This window comes from Epinephelus moara, chromosome 14 (genome assembly GCF_006386435.1).
Source record: "Epinephelus moara isolate mb chromosome 14, YSFRI_EMoa_1.0, whole genome shotgun sequence".
In the NCBI taxonomy this organism is placed as follows: Eukaryota; Metazoa; Chordata; class Actinopteri; order Perciformes; family Serranidae; genus Epinephelus; species Epinephelus moara.
In genome coordinates, this window is record NC_065519.1 from 8,742,754 (window position 1) to 8,761,458 (window position 18,705).

General features: G+C 39.5%; 1 protein-coding gene across 1 annotated transcript; it reads right to left on the bottom strand.

Moving 5' to 3' along the window:
* Positions 1-83: 83 nt before the first annotated feature.
* LOC126401563 (deubiquitinase DESI2) lies at positions 84-16,957 on the bottom strand. Its single transcript, XM_050062920.1, has 5 exons — positions 15,261-16,957; positions 8,885-8,957; positions 6,047-6,140; positions 5,808-5,949; positions 84-4,485 (listed from the first exon to the last, which is right to left on the bottom strand). The coding sequence occupies exons 1-5, from the start codon at positions 15,297-15,299 to the stop codon at positions 4,246-4,248; spliced, it is 588 nt and encodes a 195-aa protein (XP_049918877.1). The 5' UTR covers positions 15,300-16,957; the 3' UTR covers positions 84-4,245.
* Positions 16,958-18,705: the final 1,748 nt, after the last annotated feature.

Below are 18,705 nucleotides of genomic sequence, written 5' to 3' on the forward strand. Positions count from 1 at the left end.
AATTGTTAATGTCTAAAATTATTATTATTATTATATTTTTATTTATTTTTGTATTTGGTTAATCAGTGAAAGTGTAATTAAATATCTGTCTTCATCATATTTATGCTGAAAGTCATATAAAATCCAGTATAGCCTAATACACCCAGAGATGTTAATCATGGTGTATAAAACCATGGCAAAATCTGTAATGGTTGACAAATTTATATTGTCTAAAATTACCCATATTCTACAACAGAAGAAACAAAACACTCCTGCGTTATTCTGTCTCTTTATTCTAGTACTATATCTTCATTCTTGAAATTGTCTTGGGTTAGGAAAAGGAAATACAGGGTTATGGTTGATACAGAACAATAGAAAAAAATACCTGTCTGGTCTGCTCTGCAGAAAGTGCCGGAGACTTTTGAGCATGGATTACTGATCACTGTACAGCTCCTGTCAACTCAAAATATACCAAAGAGTCTGAACACAGTACACTTGGTGAAATGTAAGACTACACCGAAAATAAATAAGAATGTAGCTTATTTAAGAACATGACGAAGAAGTCAAATGATTCATTTGCACTTTCAACCCCGTTTAACAAAGTGTTCAGCAGGAGTGAGATGGCGGTCACTGTTACAAGTCATGTGATTTCCTTCCTGAGAAAGGGGAGCTGTCCATGAACACACTACAGCAGGAGGGATGGGACAAGATTAAATCACATGTTCACTGAGCTTTGTATTTTAAAAAAAGCAAGTGACATGAATTTAAATGAGTAACCAGGAGCCGATGTTTGTCATTATAATCATTATAATCACCACCATCATCGATAGCAGAGGGAAAATAGTCATTAATGGGGTTGTTTACCTGCATTTAACCTAAAACCACAATAACTTTATGACATCATATTTTCCCTTTATGAGTATCTGACATTCTCACTGCAACAAAACCTCAGAGGTCACTTCTTAAAAAGGTCTGTTAACGATGATTAACATGCTTCGTATCTGTAAACACATCACAGTTCAGTTCACAGTTGAAATAAACCAAACATAAGAATACTGTCTTAAAGGAAAAGTTTGATTTTTTGAGGAAATACTTTCACTTGTTTTCTTGCTGAGAGTTAGATGAGAATTTTGATACCATTCATGCCTGTTGGATAAATATGAAGCTTCACGTAGCAGTCAGTTAGCTTAACTTAGCCTGGACACAGGGAACTAGCGAGCTCCGCTCTGTCCAAAGATAAAAAAACAATCATCTGTCAAATTGTTGTTTTTACACTTAACTTTCAAACGAGATTTGAGGTGTTAAATGGTGAACTGTCTGTGTGCTGGTAGGATTTTGTTACCTTTGGACAGAGCCAGGCTAGCTGTTCCCCCTGCTTCTAGTCTTCATGCTAAGCTAAGCTAGCAACTGGTGGCTGTAGTTTCATATTTACTGAATGGACGTTAAAATGCTGCCCACTTTTGCTGAAAAAACGTTCCTATAGATTGACTGTGCACGCCGCTTATTACAACTCTTACCTTGCATTATTGTGACGTTGGAATAATCGGGAAAATGGATAAATTCATGTGAAAGCCCCCCAAGTCGGAACAACATCTCATTAACTAGGCGAAAATTTTGGTACCCAAGTTGCCAGATTGATGTCATATCACGCAAAAAACATGGTGGACAAAAGTAAATGTTTAGTTTATCATAATAAACTTAATCAATTCACATGTTGCACGTTAATATTTGCTCACATATAATTTGCAATATGGTATCAGGTTGTAACTGACAGTTCCTGTAGATCTAGACTGACCTAGATCAGTTAGAAGAGTTATGCATTAGCATTAGTCAGGTAAAGCAATATTTAAGTAGTTTAAGGGGACATACTGGTGCAGCAACAAGTCTGGGATGAAATCACTTTGTACACATCTTCTGTGTGGCGTCCATATTGTTTTCACATTATGACTTAAAGCCCAGTTCAGACCAAAGATTCATGACGAGACGAGTTGAAAAAGGCAACTACTTCCAATGCGCCGTTCTGCAACGTCCTAAAAACCTGCCGGTTCACACCAATGCAACTAGATGAGATGGTGTATCATCTCTATGCAACAACTCTGTACCTCTGTTCTGATTTCCAGCTTTTCGGGTTTATTTTGTGGCTGAATATAATTTGAAGATTCTTACAATATGAATGAGGATAGTGACAGTGAGATACTGGCTACAGCTGCATTTGTAGTAGTGATGAAACAGTGAAAAACAGAAACAAAACGAGCATCAGATGGACTGTATCCATGATAAATATGCCACAATAATATAAATAACCAGGGTCAATTAATCAGTCAAAGAGAATGTAGCAAGCCAATTGGCTGTTGAAAGCGGTGACGATCCTTACGTTCTAAAACCACTTGCTAGTGATTTGACCAGTTGAGTTGCAGGTGACACCATCAGCCGACTTTAGACGAGTTCAGACAGCCGGTTCACACCGCCACAACTTTTTTTTTCGTCTCTTTGTGAATCTTTGCTTTGAACTGGGCTTTAGACTCGTGAATAACCAAATTCGGAAGAACGTCTTGCCAACTCTGGAAATGGGACCATCCGAGGAGAACATAATTGCAGCATTAGTTAAGTTTATTGTAAGATGGCGCCTTCTAGTGGCTGTAGTAATTATTATTACGGGAATGGAGGAGTAAGTAAGGTGACGTAGCATAAAAAGCCTCAAAGTCTGCATAATCTTGTGAAAAAAAGGAGGAAGTTCCTGTAGCGTAGACGGGATTGGTGGCGGATTGGTCAAACAAGCACAGGACTTTCAACCAGGAATCAGCGTTGACTACTTTTAATGACGACGTAGCGTATTATGCCAGTATGGGGGCAGCAAACTACGCTAGTGACATATGCGACGTGACAAAAGTACTTATTCAAAGCTATACCATGACGGTTTTTCCACACCTAATCACATAGCTTTGTTGCCTAAACCCACCTAACATTGTTTCATAGCGCAACTGTGATCGTTTCATAATGTTAAGTACATGTTTAAAGCCGGAACAAGTGGGACGTCATATATGTTGTTTTTGAAGTCAGTGGAAATCGACCTATTCTGTGGTTGTTAAAATGGTACTGATCTTTTTATCTAACTTTCTGCAAGAAAGCAAATAAGTATATTTCCCAAAATGTAGAAACTATTGCTTTAAGGATCGTACTTTAAAGGAGAATACTGATTTTCTGCTTTCCTTTCTCATGGCTGCTCAGTCGTGATTGGTTTAAATGTTGAAAAAGGTGATAAGACCAGTATCACAGAGGAACATTCTCCGGGTGTAAATGTACATTTCCAAGCCTGGAAGTTATCGCACCATTATCATATAAAGACCATTTGGATATAAAAGCGTAGACAAAAATTGTAGTGGGTCACAAAGTCAATAATTGTCAGTGTAGCAGCTTTGCTTTCTTTGTGTTTGTGTCTCTGAGATGTTCACAGATTGTGAGTGGGCTGCCAGCAGCTGTGTGAACAGCGACTATTTAAACTGAACAGTATTTGCCCTTGATTGTTTGTTAGGAACTGGTTACGCTGGCAGCCAGTTTACGGTTTAAGACGAGTCCCAGGTTGGATCGGTTGTTTTATAAAAGGAAAAGGAGGAGGAATACTTGATTGATAAGAAGTGTGGAGTCTCAGCTTAGCTTCTGTTCTTTCGACATGCAACATTTTTACGAGTTCGGACTAAACTCGAGGAACAATCAAATCCTCTTTAAACCCTCTAAAATGGCCAGAGTTAACTACTACAGTTCCACACAATGAAGCAGAGTCAATGATATCAACTGAAGGCCACAGAGAGGTTATTGAACGAGAACTTGTTGAAGTTGAGCAGGTTAGCGGTTTTCCTGGTAACGTCACTATAAGTAGCCTCAGGTGTCTAGTTATTCTACAAAAGCAGCTCTGAAGGCAGGGCAGGGAACAAGGCTGACAAAGGTTTAAAAGTTCATGGAAAAGACTAATAATAACGAACTACAAACTTCAGATCTACAAGTGGTTGTTATGGAGTCTGAGCCACACTTCAGCGCTCACGTCAAAGTTCGTCGTCCTGACGTCTGTAGAAAGGACGGGCAGGGTCTCTGTAGGTCTGAAGTCTCTGGCAGCAGCTCGTTTCATGAAGAGGTGAAGTCTTCTTTTCCTGCCTCTTTACTCAGAGGACAAACAGTATGAGGTCAGCTGGTTGTTCAAGCCTACTAATGCCACTTGAGCCACTAGCAGAGATGGCAGGGAGGTCCAGAGGTCAGTGTATTTTGGGCAGTTCACACCCTCGTGTGGCGACAGCTGTGGGAGGAGCCGGTGGCGGTCGCTCCGGGCGGTGACGAAGGGTCCTCGTCACTGGACTCGTTGTGTTCCTCTTTGTGGAGGCCGAGGCTGATGTGGCTCTGCAGGGCGGCCGGGGTTAACCACTCCTTGGGTAGGCAGCTCTGCAGGAAAGGGATGCAGGAGCTGAAGTACGCCAGTCTGTTGACCCAGCGAGGGATTTCCCGTCCACACAGCAACTGAAAAAAGTCGGAATATGCTGATGTGAAACATACGGTTATATTCATCGGTGGAGCAAATATTTAGATCCTTTACTAAAAATACTCTTATTACAAAAAAAAGTAATTATAATCAGGAGAATGTGCGATATTCAGTTGTACTATGTGTAGTTTTCATACCTTTTACAGTTATTTATTGTCTATTATTTAATAGTGTGAGGATTGGATGGTTGAATGTATGGATGTGGTGTTAATTGTCAGCACCTTACAGAGTAGCACTCCTAATTTTGTTGTGTTTTTTTTAAAGGATACAATGACAATAAAAGGCACTCTGATCTGATTCTGATCACAGTCACCATCTTTGTTTATCATTTTAGCATAGTAACATATTTACAACTATTTACCGTTAAATACACAGTGCAGCCGATGCTGATGGGAATGTCTCCAGTTTTGCAGGTACTTCTCATAAACCAAGGTAAATTAAACTAAATGAAAAGTTAAGAGATCAGCTAACTCATTACAATTCATCCTGAGGAGGACATAAATGTGACAAAGGCAATCCATCCAGTAGTTGTTGAAGCATTTTTGTCCAGACCAAACTGGTGGACCCAATGTGCATTTGAGCCATGAAGCTAAATATGTGTCGAGCTGAAGCCCAGGCTGATAAAACCCTGATGATGTCAACAGATTTATTTTTCCATACTTGAGAAAACTCCCTTCAGAGCGACAGAAGACATTATACAACTGTTTTTAAAGGCTGTATCGTACTATGTGAAAGATGCATATAGTGCACATAGATTTTATTTAATTCTTATTTTATCTGACTTTTATTTCTGTCGTATTTTCCTCAGTTTTTAATATTCAATTACTGTTCCTTTTTTCTCTTGCCTCTGACTCTTTAGCTGCTGTACCATGTGAATTTTTTCTGGTGTTGGATTAATAAAGTCTTATTTCATCTTATCTTCCTTATCATGACAACTAAACTGAACCTTCATGTGTAAATTTGATGGGGTGTCCCTTTAAAGGTATGTCTGTTAACACACTTTCATAGATCTTTTTTATATTAAAGAACATTTTTGTGCAGCAGTTGCATTTAAAAGTGAGAAAGGGTGCAAATAAAAAAACAGTAAACAAATATCCAAAGGCCAAAAATATAACCAAGTTTAACTGTGAGGTCGTATCTGAAGCTGCTTCTTGGTGAACATATAGAAATGTAGGACAAGTAACTTACTTAACTCACTTATTTATAGCTGTTACTGAGCACTGTTCTGTATAGTTTCTCAACAATACGTACATGTAGGAACAAAACAAACATTTGGCAGTAAAAACGGGATCAGACTGACCTCAGACAGCGAGGAGGAGAAGTGGTTGCAGTTCTTGTGCATTAGATGGTAGGCGTTGCCTTTAAACTCTTTACCCAGCTCCTCCATGATTTTATCTATGTCCTCCTCTGTGAAATCTGTCGTACCCAAAACAATGGCCTCCCTGTGTGTGAGCAGAAAACACACATCAGCACACTTATCTCCAACATTAACATGAACACCCCCTCAGCGTACTGTATGCTAATATGGAGCGTGCTCACTTGAATTTGAATGTCTCTCCCAGTTCAGCGGCGTTCCCGGGATTGATTTCAAAGATGCCGCTGAAAGGGTACGGGTGGCCCCCGTATGCAAACTCTGTGTGGACAAAGATACAAAACACAGGTTAACTCTTTGAATGGAGGCACCAAACAACTGTAATTAGACAGAAGCCAGCAATTATTCACTGACGCACTGTGCTTAAATCATTAGGCCGGGCTAATTACAGGCCGCCCTGCGCTGTATTTACAGCAGTATAATGGAAAACACTGATGAACACTGAGGGCACAGCATACTGAACAGAGCACCTGACATTGTCGGCTTTGTATCCTTTGACTTTCATTTGAATTTATACATTTTAACAACACACACAGCTGTTTCAGCCATATGGCTGGCATACAGCTACAAATACACTAGTGTGGGGAGACAAGTCAGTGAGTATGAGGTAAGCATACAAAGTTATTTTAGATACAATATGTTAAATTATGCTTAGATATATTAAGATTTCATTGTTGCCACATAAAAACTAGTGGTGGAAAGAAACCAAGTACACTGAACACATCACTTTTGTTTTTGGTCCCATTTTCACAGGTTTAAATTAAACATCTGAGACTTTTTTCATGCACGCAATGGATATACAGTATTTCTCTCAAATTTCAGTCACAAATTTGTCACACCTGTTAGGTGGATGGATTATCTGCTCACTTACATGGATTTTAACAAATCTGCGACCAAAATTTGAGAGAAATGTATCTGTTGAGTGCACAGAGAAGTCTTGGATCTTTAACATAAACCTGTGAAACATCAGAGCAAAGACAAAGTGTTTTTTTCAGTGTACATTAGGCAGGGTACTTCCACTTTACTTGAGTCTTTTTGTCTTCTTCTCCACTACAATCCAGAGGGAAATATTGTCATTTTTATTCCAGTACATTTATTTGATAGTTTTAGATATTAGTTACTTTACAAAGAAACATTTGACACATTCAGCATATCCTGATATTATAAAATGGGATGCACTGTTACAGATTAAACTACAACTTTATATTCTGTTCGGTTGGTTAAAGGGACAGTGCACCCCAAAATTAAATACATATTTTTCCTCTTACCTGTAGTGCTATTTATCAGTCTAGATTGTTTAGGTGTGAGTTGCAGAGTGTTGGAGATATCAGCCATAGAGATGTCTGCCTTCTCTCCTGCATAATGGAACTAGATGGCACTCGGTTTGTGGCGCTCAAAGTGCCAAAAAATACATTTGAAAAACGAATTTCTTTCAACCAAACACATGGACGAGAGGCTTGTGACAGCTAGCTAGCAGTTAGCTCGCTCTCCTAGCCCCACTGAGCTAGGTAACGTTACAACTCAGCCGAGGAGGACGCCATTAATGTTTACATCTGGTTCTGTCATGAGCACGAGCCTCTCGTTCATGAGTAGATGCACACGTCCTTCTGTGCAGTGATACAGTTGGTAGATGTAGTTCTGTAGAAAGAAAATAGTCCCTACATGAAACTGCTCACGACAAGGTCTGTGGATTATCTTGAGTAACTGGGTCATGATTTCTGGAAAGAGACATTGCTGTTGAGTTTTTCGAATTTATTTTTTGGCGCTCTGAGCTCCACATGCCAAGTGCCATGTAGTTCCATTATATTAGAGAGAAGGCAGACATCTCTACAGCTGATATCTCCAACACTCTGCAACTCACACCAAAACAATCCAGACTGATAAATAGCACTACAGGTAAGAGGCAAAATATGTATTTTTGATTTGGGGGTGAACTGTCCCTTTAATCCAGTGGTTCCCAACTGGTCCAGCCACAGGGTCCAGATTTGTCCTTAGTCATTAGTTCAAGGTCAACACAGGTTAAAATTTTCGGCACTTCAAAATAAAAGCTCTGTGCCAAATATTCACTGTACTTGCAATACAGTGTGTTTTTTACAAACCTGACATGTTCGCAAGTCACTTTTGGACCACTGCCCACTGGTTAGGAACCACTGCTTTAATCTATAATAATCATATTTTAGAAAATTATTACACGTTTGTATGTGAAATTTTTATTAGGTGTCAAATACATGTAATGGAGTAAAAAGTACAATATTTGTGTCTAAAATGTAGTGGAGTAAAAGTATAAAATAGCATAAAATAAAGTGCTCACATAAGGTACAAATACCTCAAAATTTTACTTCACTACTGTACCTAAGTAAAATGTATTTAGTTACATCCCACCACTGTCTGTGAGTTATGGAATTAAAGCAAACTCATTTATAGATCCCTTAACATCTGAATAAACTCAGTACTAAAGCCTTTTAATTAAATCCACATTTCAAATATAACTCTTTAAAAAAACTGACATCTATTTCGAGTTGCTTTTAATCTGACAGTGATACATTAAACATGATTAAATTCATTCCGTCATTATGCAAATATATGCTGTAAGCACAAAAAAATGTGCAGAAATTCCATGAAGACGAGCGACTTCCTGCCCTGTGAGGATTTTTACTATCATCACATTTCACCGTGCACAGAGACAATATTTCTCATTGCAAGGGCATAATGGAATTCCCCGCTGGTTTCTGCCTCTTTTTTTTTCAAACACACACACATACACACACAATGCAGAGTGAGTCAGTGGTGACTCAACCCAGAGAAATGGGGTCATGTTATTAGGAACACAATTCCACATTCCATTTTTAAAACCAGACTTCATCTGTGTCTGTGAAAGCAGCCTCGCACAGACCTCACCATCAGACAGTGATGCACAGGCCTGAGTCCATCCTGCTGTGATTCCGCTCTGACAAGCTGTAATGGGATTTCTCCCAGACATAAAGGAAATGAAGCAAAGGTCTTACCTCTGCCATAAATCTCAATGCCTGAGTGGAAGACTCCAATCCCCAGATTGGAAGTGTATTCGTTTATCCAGTACTGCAGAGAATGAGAGGGAGGAAGAGTGAGGAGTGAAGAAGAGGGATCGATAGCAAGAGTTATTTTGTGTTGTATCAGGACATAAACAGTGCAGCAGCTCTACAGGAAATATTATGACACTGTAGCCTTAAACAGCTCATCATACTGTACTCAACAGAAAAATACTTAGTAATTATTCTGACACGATTGTGAGGAAAAAAGAAGTTCAGGATCACAGTGACTTCACTGCACTGCTGCTATTCAGCTCAATTTAATTTAAAGAACGTGAGCTGTTTTTAAGTTAGAGGAACAGTTTGACCTTTAAGGAAATACACTCCGCCTTGTCGAGAGTTAAATAAGAAGATTGATGTCAAATGTCAAACTATTCCTTAAAGAACTCCATCTGATAATGTGCTACAATACAACCAGAAGCCACTACAGACCAAAAGACAAGCTAATGCTATGATTTATGACTTTTCTAATATTAAAAAGACAATATTCAAATGTCAGCCTTGTCATATCAACATCTTGATCACATCTTACGGCTACTGGAGATCATTTTTGAATAAAATTAAATATTATTAATCCAGATTATATCTACACTTGACCCACCTATCTAAAGTTGAATCATTCTGAAATTATTTCCTCCTCTCTTCCTGTGGACACTCTTATGTACAGTTGATGATGCTATTAGATTGGTCAGCAAACCACAGACACCACTCATTGTGCAACCAAAAGTGGTTGTTTTTTATAGACATATCCCTGTGTGTCCAGATGTGTTTTTGCCAACAAAGGCTGCTGTTTTTCTTATCAAGACATCACTTTGTTTACACCACCATAAGGAGTTGTTTGTAAGGGATTGTGCCACCAAAAGTGGTTGTTTACACGGAGAGATTGCTGCATTTCCATTGTGGAATGTATACAAAATACAGCTGTTTATTTTTACAGATGCATCCCTGTGTTTCCAGGTGCATTTGTGCCAACAAAAGCGGTCGCATTTTTATCAAGACATCACTGCATTTCACCAAAGATTGTGACCTGACAAGTGGTAGTTTATTCAGAGAGTTTGCTGCATTTCGCCCAGGGAATGTGCAACAAAAAGCGTTCTTTTTCCAAGACATCACTGCATTTCCACCGGGCATTGTGCAACCATCAACTGGTATTTTAAACCAAAACGTAGTGTTTTCCTAACCATAACCAAGAGGTTTTTGTGCTTAATCCTAACCACAAGTTAACCACTTTAAGTTTCAATGTAGCTATTACATAATAATGTACAAATGTAACTCTGGTTTGCAGAAATGTACAAGGCCAACATTTATTCTGGCTGGAGTTGGAGACACCCTGGACTGATCCACCTCAAAGGCAGATATTAAATCAATCACACAGACACTCTCTGATGTGACCTGCCAGTCTTTAGATGGCGGAAAATTACACTCTAGAAATGATCCTGGTGATCTATGAGCCACCTTGCCGCCCCTCACTACAGACAATCAAGAGATAATTTATGGCAGGACCACAGCTCACTACCCTCAAAGCCCACTGACACTCCCACACCCTGAGACACCCCTGAGGAAACATGCTAAGAGCTATCCACACTGCCCCATCTGTCCCCTATTAATAATAGAACATGTTTCCGGGCTCAGAGTGATACAATAAAAGCATATCCACCTCTTTACTTTGTGTCAACAGGGTCTTCTCATGTTTCTGCTGTGACTTTACCCCTTTTAGCTCTCTAGCTTTTACCATTTCACACCAGGAACACTGATGGAAATCTTTAAACCAGCCTTCAGCTTCCTGGAAGGAGTCAATCCACAAGGACGAATTCTTCCAGCTAAGTGAAAAGAGATTGTGACAAGCTGACTATCAAATAATGCGACTTTGTGAGTCCTGCCAACATTAATGAAGCGTATTCAGTCATTGTTCTGCTGATATACATCACACGTCTCTGATGCCTCAACTCTCTTGTTGCATGCCAGCACTGCTGCAGCGACCCTCCCTATGCAGATGCAGCATCCACCGCTGCACACATCCACCAGTCACATTGATTTCACATTGAAGGCAATCGATTCATCATCCTCCCTCCTCGTATGATTCACTCTCAGGCTCATCTTACCGCCTTCTTTCGTGTTTAATTCTCGGCAAAAAGTATTTAAGGCGGACTCTGGCTGTCACCGCCCTCGTGATCACTTTCTCCCTCCTCAGCAGACCCTGTGTGACCTGTTAAGTCCACACACTGGAATTAGATCAGCTGTTTGAGCAGCTGTCACTCCTGGCCCGACCGAGGTCCTCATCTGTGAGAAGACTTCAAGAAACCAAGAGAGGGCTGAGAGTCTGAACACTGCACCTGGCTTTGTGTCAGACTGTGTGAACATACATTTATATGTGTGAGTGTTCAGTCTCATTGTTGGCAATGTGCATATATGGTGCCGTTGTTTTTCATTTGTACAGTTTACTCACATCTAGGAAGCTAGCAGATGAGTGCACTTGTTGAAATACTTGACTACAGGTGAGCAAAAAAAAAAAAAGCATTTGGAGAATTCAGCTTCATAACACGCAAGTGACTAAAAATAACTGTGATAAGTTGCTCATTTCTAAATCTCTGCAGAGTTTTATTTGATTGTCAACTGCAGATTTCCTATAATTATTTTCAATATTTCATGGGGAACACTTTATCTCAATCACCACCCACCATTTCAGCATTTATAAATCTAATTAATAAACTATTTTAAATACACCGCAGGATACTTTTAAGCACATATGTGGACATTTCCAGTATTTACTCATGTACTTGTCAACTACTATAACTCCTCTCATGAAGCATCTGTAAACAGATAACGTGTGATTGACAACATAAAACAGTTGTAACCATATAAACAGGGGAGGTGTGTTTGTTTAAGGCCGCTAAAAACATAAATATGGAATAAACAATGACGTTAGATCATTTTTCAGAGAACTACCATCTTTATCTAAACATATAAATCAAGCAACATGACATACTGTTGAGAAAGGCTCTGTTCCATGGCTGTATTTTAATAATTACAAATGTCAGTGGGGTTTCGAATGAGGTTTTCTTCCTGATGAAACAGAGCCAAGAAGTTATGGATTCACTTCCACTCTCTGTTCCCTCTTTGCTGTGGCCATTAAATGTATTTGTACTCATTAGGTTCCCCTCAATATAGCAGGGGTTCTCACAAAACATTCTTGCACCGACCTTGTCACATATCGACGTTTGGTCATGGACTTTCCACATCCAGATACGATGTGAAAGGTACCCTGGGTGTGTTGGTTGATGATGTTCTAGGACACCTTGTCAAGTTCTGCCTGATACATGCATTGTCTTCTTTCAAAATACAGTTCTGTTTTTACTGGAAATTCACAGTTGACATACAGCCTCTTTCAAAATAAATGCACTACGTCAGTACAACAAAGCGAATTGACATTTTTCTGCCTCCAACAACTATCATACGTGGGTTTAGGCAACAAAAGCATGTGGTTAGGTTTAGGAAAAAAGAACAGGGTTTGGCTTTAGAATCTTACCGGATGTATACACCGCTCTCGCAGGTGGAAGTTGGTGTCTGTTGGACCCAACAACCACCGACTACCACCAAAACTTCCACATGCCCTACATGGACTTTCGTCACCTTAACTTTTGTTTGTGTCCCACTGCATTTCCCCCTGACGCCACAGAGTGCCACGAAACTATAATGGCGACCGACAGCGTATCATGCCGACGTTAAAGGACGGCTTTTTGGTCAGTGTCTGACGCCGCAAGTCAATGCCCAAGCACTGGATTTCAACGACTTCGGAGTGAGACCGGGTTGGTTCTCAAACTGTGGGGTGTATTAAGCCACAGCAGGAGGGGTGTGGATGACCAGAATTAAACAAAGTTGAATGAATATGACTTATGTATGCAATTTTTTATGTCACAAAAATTCAATGTGGATCCTTTTGTTTTAGTTTCTTCCACAATTATTGTTGTTATAATAACAAATATTATTGTTAGGTGTGACAGAAAAAACTTTAAAGGACCTGACACACCAAGCCGACAGTCAGCCATCGCTCCATGTTGGGTCGTCAGTGAGCGTCTGTGGCCCTCGTCTGCACTAGTCAGCTTTTGTTCAGCAAATTCAGCATTTTGAAATGGCATAGGCGACTGTGGAGCCCATTGGTGAATGAAATCACTCTGACTGGCAGTTAAGCTCAGTGCACGAGAACAGAAACGGATGTAAGGAAATGAAAGGGCTAAAGTCGAGAGGAAGTGAAACCAAAACAACCTTGTTATATAAGGTAAGATTATTTTTCTTTGGCCACTGAGTGCTTTAGCACGCATGTTCTGCATTTGTGTGAAAGAAAATATAACTCCACACCAGCTGACAGCAGTCGCCTGTAATCGTCATACCAAAAGGGACACAGGAAGACTGTCTTGACGCTAGTTAGCCAGTTGTGCTCACGTGCAACTATTCTGCAGAGACACAGGCAATGTGAGGCGACGCAGCAGTGGGCTTTCATCGCCACTAGTTCTCTGAAGTCAGTTTGGTTTGTTGCACGACAGGATTTTGCCAAGTAGGACATGCTCCTGGATCAACATCCCACATCCCACATAACATTGAACAAAATCCTTATGAGCTACTGCAGGGTTAGTGTGTTAGCTTGCTAACTAGGTAGGCTATGCTATTGAGTAAACTTGCCAATAGGCCACAATTTTAGCGCGTTAGCTTGCTAAGTAAGATATGCTAATGAGTAAACTTGCAAATAGGCTTGATTGTTGTTAACAAACAAAGATTAAGGATAATATTATTTTCAGTTGCAAATACCTGCTGTTAACACATTTTCCCAGCCTACTTACTAACCAAGCTAGCACGCTAACCCTGCAGTAGCTCATAAGGGTTTTGTTCAGTGTTACTGAAGATTTTGTTTCATTTTACTAACTTCAATTTGGAAAACTAGCTCAGAGGAAGCTTAAAGGATTTTTAAAGAAGCACAGGAGCAGCACAGAGATGATGTCAGAGGATTGTGATTGGTTGATGGCAATGTTGGTCCAGGAACAAGAACCACTGCTTTATAATAAGTTTTCATTGTCAGTGGCGGGGTCCGCCATTCAGGCACAGGATTCAAGTGGCATGAACACGAAGTACTTGAACACTTGTCCATTCAATTCTTATTATAATGATAGTTATTATGAATATGTATTAATTATGAAATACATCACTCTCATGACAAGAAAGCTTGTGAGGAAATCTCGTAAAGTGACCTTGAGTACGGAAGTTATTGTCAAACTGATATTTTCAAGGTCAAGAATGAACCTTGAGGCTCAACATGTTCTTAGGTATAAACAGTTTAATACATGTTTTATAACACACAGCAGAGGGTGTCATCGTGTGTATCATTAATTATTACAGCTATGTTATATCATTCATTAACTATTTATTGGGCGGAAGTTTTAATCATTGACAAATACATTAATAAACACTTGTAGCATGTGTGTATCTGCTTACAGCTACATTATAGTGTGTTATATATATGCTGCATCCTAAATTCAAGGAGCTGAGTTACTAAAACACTTCACAGCTGTTTTGGTGTTAACCGAGTAGTTGTGGATTTACAGCAACATGTTGCATAATGTCCACACAGGAGGCCGTTGAGCACTGCAGACTGAAAAGACCAGGCAGTGGGCACATGTCTGAATGAAGACCCTTGTCCTTTATTGGTGTGTGCGTGTGTGTACATGTGCATCATGTGAGCTGTGGGCACAGTGACAGAGGTCAGAGGGTTGAAGGAAGCTCTTGTTTCATTCGCTTTAGGTTCAAGTGTGTAACTGAATTTCTTATCTGCTTTCTTATCTTTTGTTGTTACAGTGTTTCACAAGACAAACACAGCATTACAGATCAGAATTCAGCTTGACAACACAATGCACGTTGTCTGCAGTGAGCCAGAGAAGGACACGTGCACTGGGCAGATGGCTTTTCTTCAGCCTGGGTGTGCCTGTGCTCACTAAAGTCCATTGAATATTCTTTTAATTTACAGTTTTTAGGAGTTACAGTAGCATTTGTTATAGCATTGCGAAAATGATTCATTCACAACTGTGGAGTTATATAAACAGTCTCCTGCTGCAGGCACAAACTGCCTGTTTTGCATGTCATATTTGAGCTGGACTCTTTCCAACGTTAAAATAGCTGTGAAGTGCACTTGTGAAACAGGTGTGTAGTGGGTTGGTTATTTCTAGTGGTGCATTCACTTCCTCTGCTGGTGTCAGATTACAAATGGCCCCTGCCAGAAGCAGAAAATAAAACTGAATAAGAAAGTATGTGTGAGTGGGATTCTTACCATATCATACACGTTAAGGATGACAGGTTCATTGGCCATGGTTTAAACCTGAGCTGGAAAGGCAAACGTCCCCACCCTCCACGTTTTATGGTTGTCAGGACCTCCACACCCGTGTGAAGTCACAGGGCCACACGGTGGACAGCAGCAGCAGCGGCGGGCAGGCGTCTGCTGGAGGGATGGAGGCTGCTCATTCCCCCCCGCAGGGCAACTACTGCATGGAGCTGTGCAGAGGCGAGCAAAGCCAGGAAAATGTCCCAAAAGAAAGAGTATAGCTTAGTCACAGAGCCATAGTGGCATGCAGGGTCAGGAAAGCATCAAACTCAGACCCCAGCAGGGCAGGTGCACCAGTGGACGCGGCCCATTTCCTGCAAAAATATCTGTTGTAAGAGAAAAATCGATGCTGGTAAGAGGTGAATTTGCGGCATACAAGCACCCACAGCAGCTCAGATGCTCCTATCATAGGTGATAATGTGATCCAGAGCAGCGGACACAAAGGGCCTGCAAGTGTGGAGATCTGAAGCAGGCGCCCTCCTGTCAGCACGGGCGAAAAGGCGACAGCTAGGGCGGACCGATGTCGACGATGGAGGCGGAGTGCGAGCCATTTTCACACAGAGGATGTCGGAGCAGCTGCGGGAGAGGACTCGTGAGCCATGGTGGTTAATTACAGCTGATGTGGAGGGGGAGCCAAGTTCACCAGCAGCAGCAGCATCCCCGGCCGGTGCTGCTCCTACTGCTGGTCCGCATCCAGCATCCTCTTCGTCTGGAGGGGCAAAACCTCCGCGACATGACTCCTTTAACAACCAGGGAACCGCTGAGTCGATCCGCTCCGATGAAGGGTTTTTCAGATGTGTTTCACAAAGTGCCAAAGCAGCAGAGATCCATCCGTATGGTGCGGCTGTTATCCTGCTGTCTCTCCCTCTCTCTGCTGGTCGGGACTGGAGCTTTGGATTACATCATATCTGCCTCCGAGGCAACATCCTCCAACAGCTGATGAGAGACGGAGCTGCTGGTGGGTGTACAGGAGCACATTTTGTTACAAAAGACACTACCACTTTACTATTTCTGTCAAACACGGCCCTGCTGTATCACACGCTTTATTTCCACCTCTCTGTTCTCTGCTGTTTTAACGGCTGCTCAAACCGACCGTTAAAAACCGTTAGGACACGTTTAACTTTATTTTCAGATCCGTTGGCGTAAAATGTGTGTTTGTTTAGTTTCTCAAAGTCCCTTTTTATCCGACTACCTCTCAAATGGGTAAGTGAAAATTATCAAAATGTATATATAATGCAACAATACAACAATTTCGTGGATTATTTAGTGATATCAAATTAGCTAAAAAAAAATTATGCTAATGTAAACATAATTCATTTTAGTTGCTCAGTTATTAATCATTTAATGGTTGTTTTTCCCCACTGTATTAGGCTAATAAAAAGCATTATTATGCATATAGCAATATTTGACTGTATTTATAAAGGAGTTTTATTTCGCAATATATCTTTTATTTTGAAGGTAATTAACAACATCCGGTTGTTACGCTATCGTTAGCTAACTTTATAGATTTAGATTTAGCCAAAACTAGAGTTATTCTATAGAATATATTAGAATTGGTTCAATATTAGAGTTATTTATCATTAATGTATGTCTTATCCATTGTATTATGCTAATAAAAAGCAATATTATGCATATGGCAATATTAACTATATTCATAAAGTTTTATTTCGTCTACTTTTACTTTGAAGGTACCTGACAACATCTGGTTGTTACCCTATGGTTAGCTAACTTTACATATTTAGCTTTAGCCAAATCTTGAACTATTTTATAAAATTTGTTTTGTTCAAAATTAGAGTAAGGAGATATATTAAATCATATCATGTTTAAATATTACGAATAAGATATTAAATAAGAATTTTGACTTGTGGTCAAAAACATGATTAGACATGGGCTAATTTTGATTTGGTAAATTTACTTCCCGATCTACGTCATAATTGATCTTAGTTCAGTTATTTGCCATTAATGTATGTTTTTCCCCACTGTATTATGCTAATAATAGCTAGTTTTATTTCGCAATAACATCCACTTTTACTTTGAAGGTAATTGACAGCATCCGGTTATTATGCTAACGTTAACCAGAGATATTGGATAAATAATAAAATAATAATAAATAAACTTTATCCAATATCTCTGCATTAACTAACTTTCTTGATTTACCGGTAGCTTTAGCAAAAACTACAAATAATCCATAAAATATATTAGAATTTGTTCAAATTATAGTTATGAGATGAATTAAATCATAATTATGAGATATTAAGTCAAAATTTTGACTTACAGTCAAAAACACGTGAAGCAGTTTTGATATGGTAAATTACTTTCTAATGTTGAAGGTAATTGACAACATCAGGTTGTTATGCTATCGTTAGCTAACTTTATAGATTTAGCTTTAGCCAAGTCTATTAGAATCTATTAGAATTTGTTCAGAATTCAAGTTATTAAATTAGTATTAAATCATAATTATAATACATTAAATCACCTACTTACCGTTACCGTAGGCTCTCTGTGGCTGTAGAGGCTACGCCGTAGCCTGACGTGCACCTCCCTAGAAATGTAACTAGCTGCTAAGCTAATTTATACAATGTAAAATGCCACAGGCTTGTGCTAAAAACATTAGCATGTTGTATTTGTGGGGAAAAATGTGTCCAGATAAAGACAAGTGTTTGTCTGTGAGTGCTGGGGGTTATAGTGAAGCTGATTTGTGTACTTGTGTTTGAAATTGTCTCAACTAAACTTTACAGCACTTCACAGAAACCTCTGCTGCTAACTAGTGTTTTGGAGGTGTAACTGCAGAGTGATGCAGACAAGCCACTGCACAAGTATAAATGCTCACAACGGTGTAGGCCACATGCGTAGGCTCTGCACAGAGCTGACGTACAAGTATAAATCTCCCTTAAAGACCTCACAAATTTTGACTATTAAACCTAATATTTAGAAAATTAAATTTAAAACATGTTTTGACTTTTTGAGGACCTGCAGACACCCTGGAGGTTGTTTTTTTTTTTGTCTTTCCAAAATTTTAAATGTTTGTTCATCAAAAACAGTGGTATTTACTAAGGGTGGGAAAGAAATCGATACAGCATAGTATCATGATATTTTTGTGTGGCTATATGGTATTGTTACATGGGTGCCAAATATCCATTTTTGAACTATATAAATTATTAATATCACAAAAACAAATAAAACTTTTGGTAACCTACTTGTATAACAGAACTAGTTGCTCTTTCAGTCTATTAGATACATTTTACTGCAATAAAAATTATTAAAGTGAGATGAACAGACTCAAAACTTTATCTTGTTAGATAAACAGATGTTGACAAATTTTTCCTTTGAGGACATAATTTATAGCTAAAAAAGGCAATTAATCACAATATAGTTTATCCCAATACTCAGCATA